Genomic DNA, 15264 nt, shown 5'->3' on the forward strand with positions numbered 1-15264 from the left:
ACATTGCCATGGGGACAGAGCAGGACAGTGGGATTATTATTGGATTCCTCTAGCAAAGAGCTGGGCCAAAAGGCCAGCTTCTGTGCTGAAAAATTAATATGGCTATCTTTTCTCTGTACTTTCCAAGATAGGGATCCCTTAACATAGCCTCCATCAGCAAGTAAAGCAGGCTAAACCATCTCCACTGGAATTCAGGCCTGTAAATTAAGTTAATATTTTACTACTTAAATTTTAACCCGAGTGTCAACTATAATCTCTATGACCTGAATCCCAGTTGATCTATAAATTACTGCCCTGGCTGAATATTTAACCATAATAGTGGCTCTTGTGTGGAACTGCTCGTGGTAAATTGGATGATGTGCTGTTTTATAAGGTCAGGAGTGTGAGACAATATAATGCACCATGTATTACTCTGCTGTCTTTAAAAGGCTTTTTCTCTTAAGGTCACAGAGATGCAGTCTGATATAATTGGAGGCCATTTGCTGTCAAAATTAGTTTCCAGATTTTTAACTGTTTGTACATTTCCAGTCCCTCTATAAAGAGGACAGGCTGTCAAGATCATGACTGGCTTTTTAATTTCTTTTTAAGATTGTTGAATTGTGATTGGCTCAAATAGCATTCATAAAACAAATCAGTCACATGCGTGGCACTTTTGATGTGGCAGAGGTGTGAAGTGCAAAACTTTCTATTGCATAGATAGACATGTAACCGTTCCAACCCCGCTGCTCTTTGCCTTCTCACTGGATGAGAAGATCCTATTGTGAGTCTCGGCAGCTTGCGGACCTCAGAGTGCTGGGTGCTTTGGGAGCTTTGAGCACTTTGTTAGGCATTGAGATATTACTTGAGGGTCCCTTGCCCTGCATAGGAAAATACCCCCCACAGCAGGCAAAATGGCAACTGCAATTACAAGACCTGCTAAAAAGGTAGTGAAAAATCTCCAGATTGGTTACAGATGGAGTGATTTGAAGTTTATAAAGATTGCAAAATGTTATGGTCACAGGAGCCTTTAAGTGAAAGGACCATTATTATTTTTTTCCTTTTTAGATGCTACGTTTTTGCCTGTTTCCAAGGTTACCGGCTGCACCGAAGTAGATGATTTAATAGCTGCTGTCAGGCCAACCACCTGCCTTGTTTCTGTTATGCTCGCTAACAATGAGACGGGAATTCTGATGGTAATTATTTTTATTTTGTTTTGGGGATGTGGGCGTCACTGATCAGGTCGGCATTTATTCCCTATAGTTGCCCCGAGAAAGTGGTGTTGGGCCTTATTCTTGAACAACTAATCAAGGTTTGATGCAACTGAGTGGCTTTCTCAGCCACTTCAGAGGTCAGTTAAGAGTCAACCACATGGGTGTGGAACTGAAGTCACATATAGGCCATACCAGGTAAGGCTGGCAGGTTTCCTTCCCTATAGAGAATTAGTGAATCTATTGGATTTTACGACAATCTGAACAGCTTCATGGCCTCTTTTTCTGATTCCCCTTATTTTTTTATTTCCAAATTTATATTTTTTAATCTGAATTCAAAGTCTCGAACTGCCATGGTGGGATTTGAGTTCATTTTCTCTGGATTACTAGTCCAGTAACATAACCACTGCATTACCGTACCCCAGGTCAAAAATGTCCTTTTCATTCTTTTTCTTACTCTGTTGCTCTGTTCTAGGAGTGAAGTGTCCTAGCTTGGGTTTATACCACCATGGAGCCTCATGGGTCACATATAAAGGTTAAATCCATTTTTCTTTAATTTCTTGTATATTTCAAGATACAAACATTCTGATTTGGGATTCACCCATCAGTGAAACAGTGCTAGGAACATCATCATCATAGGCAGTCCCTCGAAATCAAGGAAGACTTGCTTTCACTCTAAACGTGAGTTCTCAGGTGACTGTACAGTCCAATATTACAGTCTCTGGTTAAAGGAAAGGGTGGGTGGGGAGTCTGGTTTGCCGCATGCTCCTTCCGCTGTTTGTGTCATGTATTCAACTGTCATTGTAATCCATGTATAAACTGACCTAAGTTGTACACCGTGAGAACACTGACCACTAGGTGGTGAACTTGTGGGAGACACTCCTAACCTGGACTTTCAGATATAAAAGGGGAAGCTCCACCCATCTTCTCCACTTCAGTGCTGGCTAATAAAGGTTACTGGTCACAGAGTGACCTTCTCTCTAGTATGGGCCTCTTGTGCATTTGTACTGTATAGTAAGGACATATCAGTCTGCGTTTGATTTCTGCATGCTCTCGGCGACAAGACTCGAAGTGCTCAGCTCTCTCCCGGATGCTCTTCCTCCACTTGGGGTGGTCTTGGGCCAGGGATTCCCAGGCGCCAGTGGGGATGTTGCACTTTATCAAGGTGGCTTTGAGGGTGTTATTGAAAGTGCTAGGAACAGCCCATTCCATAAAACTCATTCCAGGCAAACCAACGAATAAGAAATATAAAATGAATGTGACTAAACAGGGCTTCATTGGCCAGTTTGCCAGGCTTTGCAGGCCGCGTATAGCATATAGGCTATATTTTAGATGTTCCCCACTCCGCTCACAGTTGAATTGGGAGTCGATCTAATTCTCTTTTCAGTATTTAAAAAGCATTTATATGTACTGCACTGAGCATTGTTGGAAGAAATGATTAAGTATCTGGCTCCGATTTGTGTTCCAAATTATATATATATTTTGTTTTTGCACCCTGACCGATGACACAATAACCAGTTTCAATGGAATTTACTCAATTCCAGCCAATCGCGGAGATCTGTCAGCGAGTGAAGGTTCTAAATCAGCAAAGAGACAGGGAGGAATCACCCAGAATTCTGCTGCACACAGACGCAGCACAGGCAATTGGCAAGCTGCGAGTTGACGTACGGGATCTCGGTGTAGATTATCTCACAATCGTAGGACACAAGGTAAAAAAAATACCTCTCTGAGCCCAGCCGTATATGCAGGGCTGGCGAATTAGACTTATCAGCAAGAACTTCAAAACAGGAGTAGCCATTCAGTCCCTCATGGCTGATCTGTATCTTAACTCCATTTTCCCTACTTTGCTCCATATCCCTTGATATCCTTACCTAACAAAAATCTATCGCTCTCCATCTTGGAAGCTCGAATTGTCCCCCAGCATCTATGGCCTTTTGGGGGAGCGAATTCTAGATTTCCACTATCCTTTGTGTGAAACAGTGATTCTTGGTTTTAATCCTAAATAGCCTAGCATTAATTTAAAGATTATGCCCCCTTGTTTTTGATTCCTCCACCAGATAAAATATTTTCTCTCTCTACCCTATAAAATCCATTTTTCATTTTAAACACCTCCATTGGATCACTCATCGTCCTTCTAAATCAAGGGAATACAAACCTAATTTATGCAACCTGTCCTGTAACACCGTCCAGGTCAATATATCTTTCCTGAGGTTCAGTGCTCAATATTGTACGCAATACTCCAAATAGGGTCGGACCAAGTTTCTCTTCAAATGAAGCATCACTTCCTCACTTGTATTCCAATCCATTTGAGATAAACACCAACATAGTATTAGCCTTTTTGATTGCTTTTTGTACCTGTGCACAGCCTTTAGTGATGTGTGTACCTGGACTCCCAAATCCCTTTGCTGCTCCACAGCTCGTAGCCTCTCGCCATTAAGAAAATACTCTGATTTGTCTTTCTTTTGCTATAAGGTATAATGGACAAATTGGATTTGCTCAGTAAGTGCCCTATTAGCAACTAACACTGCAATTAATTTGCTTCATACACACAGTCACGGAAGTTCCCAATGATCAGATTATCTCGCAATAATCTTGCAGTCGTTCTGTTACAATTCTGACCATCAGAATGAGTATAATGACCAGCGATATAGAGCCCGATGATGATTAGATGCTGGCACTGTGTAAAAGAGGTTGTGATGGTGAGACCCTGGGGCCAAAATTGCCCCTTTCCTTAAGGCCTCTTAACACCGGAAATTGGCTGCGGAGTGCAATGGCCGCCATTATCAAAATTCCACCCTTGCGGTGACCCGCTTCGCTGCTGCCGATCCGTGCTAAGTGTGTCATCACAGTGCGTACCTCCGATGTTCCCCCCCACCCCGACGTAGAAATTCCACCGTGAAAATCTTACTCACACCAAGCGGTGCCAAAACCTGCATTTTCCCCCAACAGTGCAATGAGGCTGTGGCCTGCAATGGCGGCGCGGCTCCCATTAAAGGGGAGGGCCTACTGCCGCCATGTTTTTTTTTTCGACTGACTGCCATGTCGAGCAGATAATTATGCCCCTGGGTTCGGCCGGGCCACCAACAGGCATCCTCGTGTACCGAACTTTAAGTGAAGGGCAGAGCTGTGGTGATGCAGCGCCGTGATGACATCTACGCTGATGACTGACGGCGGCGCCCGCTCCGCCCCTCTCGTGTACTCACCACCACACTTCCGCCCCCATTATGAGTGTCTTCCGGTCCGCCTGAAAAAAAAATGCCAAAGAGCGGAATATCACTCGGCCACCTCAAACACCGCGGTGGTAAAAGTAGTAGAAACGTGGTGCGTGCTCCCCGTTTTGCGCGGGGGGAAATTTCGGGTCCCCTCTGTTTAAAACATAGTGGTGCAATTTAGTGTTCTCCACTTTATTGAAATTTGGGGGGGAAAAAATTTGATGCCCGTGGAAATGAAGAAAGCCCGTGCCACCAGATTTCAGAATCTTTGTTTTGGCTGGTAATAAAGGTTTGTATTTCTGTCACCCCCGCAGTTCCATGGCCCACGGATTGGAGTCCTGTATGTAAGAGGACCAGGCACGAGCACACCCGTATATTCCATGTTCTTTGGTGGAGGCCAAGAAAGGAAATTCAGGCCAGGGTAAGTTTTCTGGAAAAATGCAGAGAGATTTACTCTTGACCCTGGATTATTCTTGAACGATGATTGGAGCTGGTTCACAGCTGAGTGTAACAAGGCATTTCTGATCGAATCAGATTTATAGCTTCAATCTCAAGCTTGTTGGGGGTTTTAGAGTGAAAGAAAAGGCTGCATGATTACATTCTACTGACCAAACTATCCACTGCCAGATCTGGTTGGACAAGCTCATGCTGCATCACAAGTTCGCTCTGCTGGATCAAACCTGCTTACTACTGGTGGCCCAGTGGAGGTCATCAAAGGGCCTGCAGAGCTCACAGTGGCCCTCCCTTTTAACGGAAGGAGAGTGAAGTTGAAACGCATCAGCACTACCTGGAGAGGCCGCGGAGTGCTCCCAATTCCGACCCGAGAGGAAGTGGAGCGCGCGACATTAGGCTCCACCTCCTGTGAGGCGGAGTAACCCAAATTCCGCTTCCAGAGTGTGATTTCTGTCTGGTCCCAGAAAGGTCACCGCCCCTGACCGGGGCGATAGCCAATTTCACCCCTTTGACTTTTTTGTGTCCAAAATTAAGGTCATCCATATAATTGTCGCTGATTCCTATGATTGTCACTGAACTAGCCCTCCTTAGCTCCCAGCTCTCCTTCCTGTTCTTTAGCCAACCAAGCCCTCACCCATCCTTTTCACTCCAATCTTCCCCTCAGTCTTGAGCACATCCCATCTCAAGAAGCTGACCAGGTGCTCCTAAATCTTCTCCTACCCCAGCTCCTGACCATCTACATTCACCTCTTCGGCCCCATGCTTGCAGACAACATCAGCCTCCGACACCATTTCCACATCGACCTCCAAGTGTACCATTCTCATCCCCCTGCTTAAAAAACCTACTCTTAATTATTCTTTTTTTTTTCCAATTACCACCAATGTTCCCTGTAATTTTTTGGGGGCCTCGTGGCCCCTTTAACGGGCTGCACGGCCCATTCAGTATTACGCAGGTGCACGTTTTTTCTATTTAAAAGCCGGCCCACCAGCTGTGCGGGTTCACAGCCACACAACTTATAGGGAACATTGATTACCACCCTATCTCTAACCTTTCCTTTCTCTCCAGCATTTGCCTTTGCCTCACAATTGCCCTCCCACTGCTCTTTATTCAAGATCCTCCAATCTGGCTTCCATGTCGCCTACCACACTGATCAACAACTTCCATTTTTTTAGCTCCTTTAACATAGAAAAGGGTCCCAAGGCACTTCACAAAGACATCAGCGAACAAATAAATGTACGCCGAGACAAAGAAGGAGATATTGGGAGGTGTGACCAAAAGTTTGCTGAAAGAGGTGGGTTTTTTTTCCACAGACATTTAAAAAATGCTGTGTAAAATACCAGAATTCTCCCTTCCTCCAGACAGCAGGCAGCTTGATGCCTCTCCATGCTTTCACTTTATGGCTGACTGTCCTAGGAAGCCATCAACAACTTGCATATCTATAGCACTCCTCATGTATCAGAAGAAATCTCAAATTCTCCCTTCTCGATTCGCTGTCATCTGTTTTACGCCTGGCAATTAAAAAAAAGTTAAAATTACCCTGCCAATTTTTCCTTTTGCTCTATTGCTTGCTGTCCACTGTTTTATCTTCTTTCATGTAAAGCATTTGAGATGCCTTCCTATTTTATTCTGCTCCAGCAGAGACCATTTCACATCTCCTTTCTTTCGCCTGTCACAAACTGAGAGGACCCCCGTGTAGCTTGAAGGAGCACATAATGCGGTGTGCCCATCCCTTTCCCAGAGCTGAGGCCCAGGGATTCTCACATGACACTCGCACACTGTCCAATTCGCCACCGTGATGATGTCAGAACTGCACTTACTCTGAGAATCCAGCTATGTAACGACTGTGACCATTGCAAAAAGGATCTTTTGACTGCACTGTGACTGATTTGGCTCTAAATCTGTGATTTACTGCATTCAGTTCTGGGCATCGCACCTCGAGAAGGATATATTTGCCTGGAGTGGGTGCGGAACAGATTCGGCATATTGATACCGGGGCTAAAGGGTTAAATTATGAGGATAGGTTGCATAGACTTGGATTGTATTCCCTTGAGTATAGAAGATTAAGGGATGATCTAATTTAGAGGTGATCTAATTTAGGGGTGATCTCATTGAGATGATTAAAGGATGTAACAGGGTAAATAGAGAGAAATTATTTTTTCTGGTTGTGGAGTCCAGAACAAGGTGGCATAACCTTAAAATTAGAGCCAGGGGTGATGATGGGAAGTACTTCACACAAAGGGTATGGAAATCTGGAGCTTTCATGGCCATAAAGCTGCTGAGGCTGAGGATCAATTGAAAATCTCAAACCTGAGATGGATAGTTTTTTGTTGGTTAAATATATCAAGGGATATGGAGCAAAGGCAGGTAAATGGAATTGAGGTACTGATCAGCCGTGATCTGATTGAATGGTGGAACAGGCTCGAGGGGATGAATGGCTTCCTCCTGTTCTATTGGATCCTTGGCACATATTTCAGTCTGCAACTGTGACAGATTCTTTTTAATCTTGGGGATAATTTTAACTTTTATTGCCAGGCGAAAAACCGCGAGTTGGACGCCGTTTTACACCTTGCCTGATTTTCTCTCCATTGAAGTCAATTGAAAAGAAAATAGGGCGCAGTCTAAATTGGATGACCAATTCGTTATTGCCCATTTCTCGCCCAACGCTTAAAAAAAAGTTTAAATTATCTCCACTGTGTTTAATAAGAGGAGCTTTATGGTCCTGAATAGGTGTCCTCATCTTTTCACTTAAATTAGTCTAAATAAAGGACCAGGACTGATTTAGAACTGATTGCGCAGGCTTTAGAGGACACTAGTAAATATATAAATTGTAAATCAGATATTTAACCTCACAATTTGTATTGCCATCTCTTCCCAGTACAGAGAACACACCAATGATCGCCGGACTCGGGAAGGTAAGTAACACAAAGTCTCACTCTGACTATGATATACAACAGGCATCTACCGCCAGAGCTTGGCAAGACTTTTCTAAAACAATCCTCTTCCACAGCTACCATTCTGCAAACTAAATCCTGCTCATGTCAAGGGTAACTAAACCCTCACATTCACTGTCAAACAGGTAGCAATGGTCTTTTCTGGTTCTATATGTGTCTGTATTCACTTAGCCATTACATTAGAGACACAGCAAGTCTCTCGCTCTCCCCTTCCAAATACAATCACACATTTGAACCACTGACCATTGAAGTGTTGCTGACCCCTTGGAAAGTATGAGTAGCTGCTGTGTGCAGTATCAAGTTCTGGGCACTCCACTTACCAAAAATGAGCAGTAAAAAGGATTGAGGAGGTTGAAAGATTTTACATCATGAGCACTGAGGAAGCAAAATCTTTTCTCACCAGTAAAGGGGGTAAGTGATTCCAAAGTTTGAATTCATAAAGGGAATTAATGACTGCAGGGATATTATGTGTCTACATTACACAGTGAATAAAGGGGAGCTCTGTATGTGGCAGAGTGTGCAACCCTTTCCCTGCTGAATAAACGGGAGGTGGTTACAAAGAGATAAATGTAAAATAACAGTTACCACTGATAATCTTCAACTTGATTTTTCTGACCGCTTCCCTCAGGCTGCTCAGCTGGTTGTTCAGAACCTGGAGGTATATGCCAGTCACATGCAAGAAGTGAGGGATTACCTGGAGGAGAAACTGTTGGTACGTGTGAATGTTTAGCAGTAATGAAATAATATTTTAGGTACGGTATTTATTTGAGTAATTTACAAAATGACATGGTAAGTGTAGCATGCCTGAGAGGAACAGGGGGCTTTGGACCTGTAGTTGCCAAAGCTCTCCACCCCTGGGGTTTTCCTCACATCGTGTCTGTATCTGTTGTAGACTGATTGAGAGAGATCGATTGCTATGATTGGTCAAAGCACCACTCAATGTAACATTAAACCATACAGATCAAAAGTTCCTGCTTTGAATCCTGTTCTCTGCTGAGTGAGCTGATCACAGCTGAGGTGCTGGGTTAGGGAGAGGAAAAAAATCATCCAGGGTTCTCGCTCCTAACTGTTATTCAGTGACTCTTACTGGAAAGATGCACTTGGGTGAACGTATGATAAGGATAAAGAGGGACTGGGGCCCCCTAGTCAAGGAACTTGACAACATTTGCTGTCTGGACTCGCAGCTGGAAAGCATCCACTTGGGTAAGATTCGGAGGGGCTGCTTGCATCTCTGGAACAGTAACCCAGCAAGAGTTAGTACTGGTGGAAGAGGGGGGGGGAGAAAAGTGGCATAATAATCCCAGTAGGCAGAGTTACCTTAGCGTGTTGCCTTGCCCAATGCCATGTTCCAGAACTAATAGAATAAATCAGCACCGTGGCCATGGGGCAATGTTTGTGGTGTCTATAATCAAAACAGACTTTATAAAAATCTATATCTTGCCGTTAGCTCTGCTATCTGTATACTAACTCGCACCGTCCAATTAATCCATCACCACTGTACTCGCTGGCCTACATTGGCTCACAGTCCAGCAGAGCCTCGAATTCTCTTCCTTGTGTTCGAATCCTTCCGTGGCCTTGCCCCTTCCTTTCTCTGTAACCTCCTCCAGCCCTTCAACCCTCCGAGAACTCTGCATTCTTCTAATTCTGGCCTCTTGTGCATCTCTGACATCTTTTGGCCTACCATTGGCGGCTGTGCCATCAGCTGCATAGGCCCTAAACCTCGCTGCCTCTCTACTTCTCTCTTCCTTTAACACGACCCTTAAAACTTACCTCTTTGACCAAGCTTTTGGTCATCTGTCCTAGTATCTCTGTATGGTGACTCGGTGTCACGTTTGATAACACTCCTGTGAAAAGCCTTGGGACGTTTTACGATGTTAAAGGCGCGATCTAAATACAAGTTGCTGTTGTTTCCATCTCAAGATGGTTACAATTCATTCACTGATTACCTTCCGTTCTGTGCTCGGTGTATGGTTTTCTTTGTATATCCGCCCCTTCCCTTTCCTGTGATTTTCATTTTTTTCTTTTATTTTATGTCATCTCAGTTTTCTATTAAATCATTTAACTCATTTAACCCCCTTCTCTCTGATTGTTGCATCTGACCCCTTCCCTGCTCCCTGGCTGTATTTTTTTCCAACCATATTAAAATATTTCTCCAACTTTTCAGTTCTGGTCAAGGGTCTACACTCAACGTTAAGTCTTTCGAATCTACTTATTTACAGATGCTGACTGACCAACTGTTTATTTCCAGGGTTTACTGAATTTATTCCTTGATCTATATATATATTTAAACTGTAGAATAAAGCAAGCATTTCAGTAAAGTTGGAAATAATAGGAAAAAGGAAAGGAGCAAGAAAAAAATTCTAACTTTGAAAAATCCTGTGAAATTTGAAATAATTTTATCAAACTCCGGATGCCTGGCATCAGGTTCGAAAACTTTTTGGGAGAAGGGAGGAGAATTTCTGTAGTACATGAGGGCCCTCTACTGGCAGATGCCCAGTATTGCAGCATTATAATACCTGGTTAAGGGGCAGGGCTCGGCAATTAATTTACAATGGAAAATTCAGGGTACACAGGCAGACTCTGTAAATAAACTGTTAGTCACACTGTGCCCTGGCCATTTCTTCTTTACTTTGAGTTGCTAGGCTCTGCATATTGCAGTAGGATATAGATTACAGCAGGATGGGTTTATTCCACAAGACTGTACATTTGGGAGTATATGTAAAATTGTTTGTGAAGTTGAATAGGAAGTGATTAGTTCATTAAGATTGCATAAAAGTCAAAATTATCAAATCTAGTATTTCAGTAGTTGTCTATGTTACATGATTGATGATGAGTAAAATCTGTATGTAAGGGACTTAATTGGTCTTTTCCTATTCTTATCCCAGACTGTCTTTGGAAAGGACAAACTCCATTTCAACAGCCACTTTAAGGGCTCAGACAGGTTGCCAAACACCTGCAACATGTCCATTCTAGGGCCTAATCTGCAAGGTACTGGCAAAAATACCATCATCTCAATGAATCACACATGTGGTGGTAATTAATTGTTAATTAGTGCCTAGAAGCACTGGGCTGGGAATGTGTGAATCACCTTTAAGAAGTGCTGTGCCACAATAACGCTTTCATTGTGTGCTAGGTCGGAAGGTGCTGCTGAACTGTCGAAGGCTGCTGGCTAGTGTGGGAGCTGCCTGCCATTCCGACAAAGGCAATAGGTAAGAGGTCTCACAGTGTCTCCTGTGTGATTCTGAAAAAGGCAGCAGAATAGTGTTAGAAATCATTACATCACCAGCCACTGTTCTGGGCTGCCTGTGCTTGCAGTTCTCTGGGGAGAGATTGAACCATTAAGTCGGACTGTTACAATTGTGGGATTTTGTATATTTTCTCAATAGAAATGGAGCCTGTAAAACAAAAGATAAACAGCCTGGAAAGATTTGTGGTTTATGAATCAGTAATCCGTTGCTTCCTACTGCATGATTTAATGTTAATATAAATGGAAAATAAATTAATAACTGACAATATTGCTGTATAATTAAAGGTCAGTTTATATTTCCAGTACTATGATCTATTGGCATTTTAACTATTAGCGTAAAGAACTTTAACAGTGTCAATATGCAGCCATGTAGCGGAGCACTGCTGCCCACTGCCCCTTGCACACTGGCAACGGATGCTGCCCATCCCTTGGTTCCCTCCCTGATCCGACACATGGGATTCTGAAGTGGTAGGCATGCAGCTGTTCATGGCATTTCGTGATAAAGACTGCAGTGTGCAAATCTGTTTATGTTCCTGTAATAGTGACAGCTTGAGAAGTCGAAAGGGCCCTGTGACGAATTATTAATGGGTGCTGGTTTCGGCCGAGCTGATAGAACAACTAAATTGAGTGTCTGAAAGTAGTTCAGGTCACTGCCGGTCAATAAATTATTGAAACGAAAAACAAATGTCCATTCAATAATCTGTATCCTCCTATATTTTGTGATGTGTACTCCCACATCGCTCAGTGAAATATCTGTGAAACATTCAGTGACAGTTATTCCCAGATTGCACTGTAGTGATGGCCAAGTCGACGTTTCCCCCCGCCCCCCCCCCTCCCCAGTGGTGAATACAGTGCAATGTCAGAACCTGGACTTTCCCACAGGACAGTAGGATGTGGGCTGAGGCACATGCCAGAGAAGTGGATAAATTAGTGACACTTGTACCTTTTTAGATGGGGGTAGGGGGTTCCATTTTTTTTCTCTTTGCAGGAAACCTGCTCGTACAAGAATAGAATGAATGAGCTTCAAGAAAGACTGGAGATAGCAGTATTCATTTCCTCCCTAGAGAAATGGAAACGGCTCTCAGAAAAGCAGCGAGTACCAAGAACAGCTGGATGAATATCCAGTGAGGGATTGGGATTAGAGATTACAGGAATAAATACAGACGGAAGGAATTAAATACTCCCATCATCTGCCATGCTTCCTGTGCACCAGGATCCATGAAAAGTGACCCTTATGGAAAGCAACCAGCCTAGGCTGAATAATGGAGCTGTGGACATAGATGGACATTGCGCAGTTATGACTTCAGTTTGGATTAGAGTGGGCCAGACTGGGTAGAGGTGCAGGTTCCCTTTGAAGGGAATTCGTAGACAATCCAGCAGCTTTTTTTTTCCTGTTGCCACCTCATAAATTGCCAGATTTACTGAATTTCACAACTTGCCATGGTGGGATTTGAACTCCTGACCTCTGGGTTGTCAGTCCAGTACCATAACCACTTACCATCATATCCACAGCCTGTGTGTTCAACTACGTAAGCGTTCATTGTGGGTCAGGAAATATTCATATAAAACTTTCCTTCTGGAATTCAATGAGTGGTGTCGAGTCCATGGTCTGTGGATTTGGTGGGCTGTGGATGGAGTGGATTTGTGGGCTGCATGTAGTTTACTTGCTCTCACCCTCTTACATCCTCCTGTAACAAACAGTCTTGTTTTTCCAGGCCCTCGCATATTTTACTGAACAGTGGCATTCCATATGACGTGGCACAGAATGCAATCCGCTTGAGTGTGGGGCGTGCAACATCGAAAGAGGATGTGGTTGCCATTATAGAAGACCTGAAGCAAGCAGTTAATGAAATTGAAGTGTGTGCTGCACAGGCTGGGCAGACTCACAGAGACAGGAACTGATTACTGCCAGCAGAAATCCAGAGATGCACAACAGGAGCAATAAGGCCTTTTTCACCAAAAGGTCTGGAGTTTCCGCCAGGTTGTGCTGATTTGTTTCAGCGCAATTCGACTGAAATCAGCCAAACCAGCGCAAAAGATCGAAGAGTTGCAGCACGAATTACATCTAGCACAAATCCAGGATCTTTTGTGCTGGTTTTTAAAAAAAAAAGCTGTTGCAAGTTTCCACTAATAGCGCCTGTTAGCGGGCCTTCCAGGAGGTTGTTTTTGTTTTAGACGCACAGACAATAATAGGCACAATTGAAAAGTGTTTACATTTATTTTTAATTTACTAAGAAACTGACTACTGTACAGCAATGTAACTGTATAGTTTTTCAGTCATTTAAGATCATTAAAAATGATACATTTTTTGTGATAAACCTATTTTCAGCTGTCTTAATCAAACTGCAACAGGTTACCATTCTTTTATATTTATATAAATCAAGGAATTTTTTTTTTAAATACAAATTTTTTTTTTTTAATTATGTTTGAAAATGCTGCCCAATTTGGCTGGTTCATGGCAGATGTTACATTTGACGATATGCAAATGAGTTTGAATGGAAACTTGTGCAAAAAAACTCTTCTGAAAACTATTTCAATTTGTGCCCAGATCACTGATTGAGCCCAAAGCGGAAACTCTTGACCTGGGAGTTTTCAGGCTGCCCTGCAGATGGGTGCAGTGACACCACGTGCCAGGAAGCAGTACGATGGAAATTTCCCCACCAGATGTGTTTCCTGATCTCTTGTCGGCCTGTCGGGAAGGAACATAGAGTAGTGGCTGGATACTTCACTGGATGTAACAAAAGAGAACCAAAGCAAAGACTATTCTCCGTGGCCCAGTCTGAACACCTTGTACAAGCTGGTTCCAGAGAATAATACGCAGGCTGCATAGCCATCTATTTGAACCAGAAAAACTAAGGAGGGGGTGTATTTTTTTTTTACTTTTTTAAATTGAATGTGACCACAGCCAAAAGGCATCTCCCCTCTTCCCACCCCACCCCTGCTCCCAGTTCTTTTGAATCACAGACTCGGCCCAGTAATTCTGATGTGAGAGACAGATAAACAGAAGTTTCAATTCCGGTAGTTTACCAGGTATCTATTACTCTGTATCATCCGACTCCTTCAATTAGATTCCAGCCTCTGACTCCATTATTACATTCTGTGTGTGTAATTAAGTACCTTCGGTTTGTAAGTGATGGTTAGGTTGTGACCGTACAAATTATTTATACTGACCTCTCCTCCTCAGGCCATGGTGACTCAGTTAAATCAACCTTCCAAATAAGACTTGTTTACACCCTTTCTCCCATCACTTTCCATCTAGGATTATTATATTTATCAATACTGTTCCCTTCCTCTAGAACGTTGATGAAGTTCTTGCACATTTTTGTTGTATTCGGGTCTTGGACACCATCCACATCCACATGTATCCATTCCTCAGTGACTCAAACATGCCAAGCTAGAAAACTCACAAAAGCTGACGAACAGCTTTAAAAGAAGCTGACACGACCCCAGTAATGCTAACAATTCAAATAACAGCCAACAATTCAATACTGGATGTGAAACAAAGCCTATGACAAAGGCCACTGCTTTACGGTGACAGAGTAAGTTAAATTATGTTCTATTGCATGATTTTCACCAGTGTTTTCAGGGATAGAATTTCACAATGTAGATCCTTCCATTATGGGGAAAAACAGAACATAAAAGCCTTGGGGACAATTTTCCTCGGATATTTTAGGCCCTAAAGAGCTTCTGAGGTAGCCAAGATGCCGTTTAGCGCAGGGCGCCATCTTGGTAAAGGAGTTGAAATCAGTGCTAAGAATGGCTACCCGGAGAATCGTTAAGGACTGATTAGCAGACAATTTAAGTGGCAGAGATGACTAAGTAGGCTGCAAAGCATTTTGACGGTTAATACTTGACCTAATGCCCTCTCCCTACATCAACCAGCTGATTGGGAGTACAATTCATTGCAGAGAATTTTGAGCGCCACTTAAAGGTATATCACCTTTCACTGTTCACTTACTGCTGGAGGTTTGAAGAGGGCTTTTGAAACACATCAGGAGACTTTCTGGGGCACTGTCAAGACATCACCAACGCTCTATCAATGTTTATTCTGGAAATTCTGTGAGGACTTCACCTAAAGAGAGTGAGTGCTGTGCTACTGTACATTATTGGACACACAGGAGTCACCAGGAGAAAGGGAGTGCTTGGTCATCGGCATCTAACTAGGGGTCTCCCTTGGTCTTCAGGAGGAATGGGAAGAGGACATGAAGAGGAGC

General features: G+C 43.2%; 1 protein-coding gene across 2 annotated transcripts in view; it reads left to right on the forward strand.

Annotated features, from left to right (window-relative positions):
• scly (selenocysteine lyase) overlaps window positions 1-13372 on the forward strand; it is a 36406-nt gene extending 23034 nt beyond the window's left edge. The window contains exons 6-13 of one of the 2 annotated variants that reach the window (XM_070883296.1): window positions 1045-1172; window positions 2732-2896; window positions 4714-4820; window positions 7728-7764; window positions 8432-8515; window positions 10689-10791; window positions 10937-11012; window positions 12766-13372. In XM_070883296.1, coding sequence (XP_070739397.1) covers window positions 1045-1172; window positions 2732-2896; window positions 4714-4820; window positions 7728-7764; window positions 8432-8515; window positions 10689-10791; window positions 10937-11012; window positions 12766-12952 — 887 coding nt within the window. In that variant the 3' untranslated portion in view covers window positions 12953-13372. The remainder of the gene's footprint in view (window positions 1-1044; window positions 1173-2731; window positions 2897-4713; window positions 4821-7727; window positions 7765-8431; window positions 8516-10688; window positions 10792-10936; window positions 11013-12765) is intronic. The other variant, XM_070883297.1, reaches the window with a different exon arrangement.
• Window positions 13373-15264: the final 1892 nt, after the last annotated feature.

The sequence above is a fragment of the Pristiophorus japonicus genome, chromosome 6 (genome assembly GCF_044704955.1).
Source record: "Pristiophorus japonicus isolate sPriJap1 chromosome 6, sPriJap1.hap1, whole genome shotgun sequence".
Lineage (NCBI taxonomy): Eukaryota > Metazoa > Chordata > Chondrichthyes > Pristiophoridae > Pristiophorus > Pristiophorus japonicus.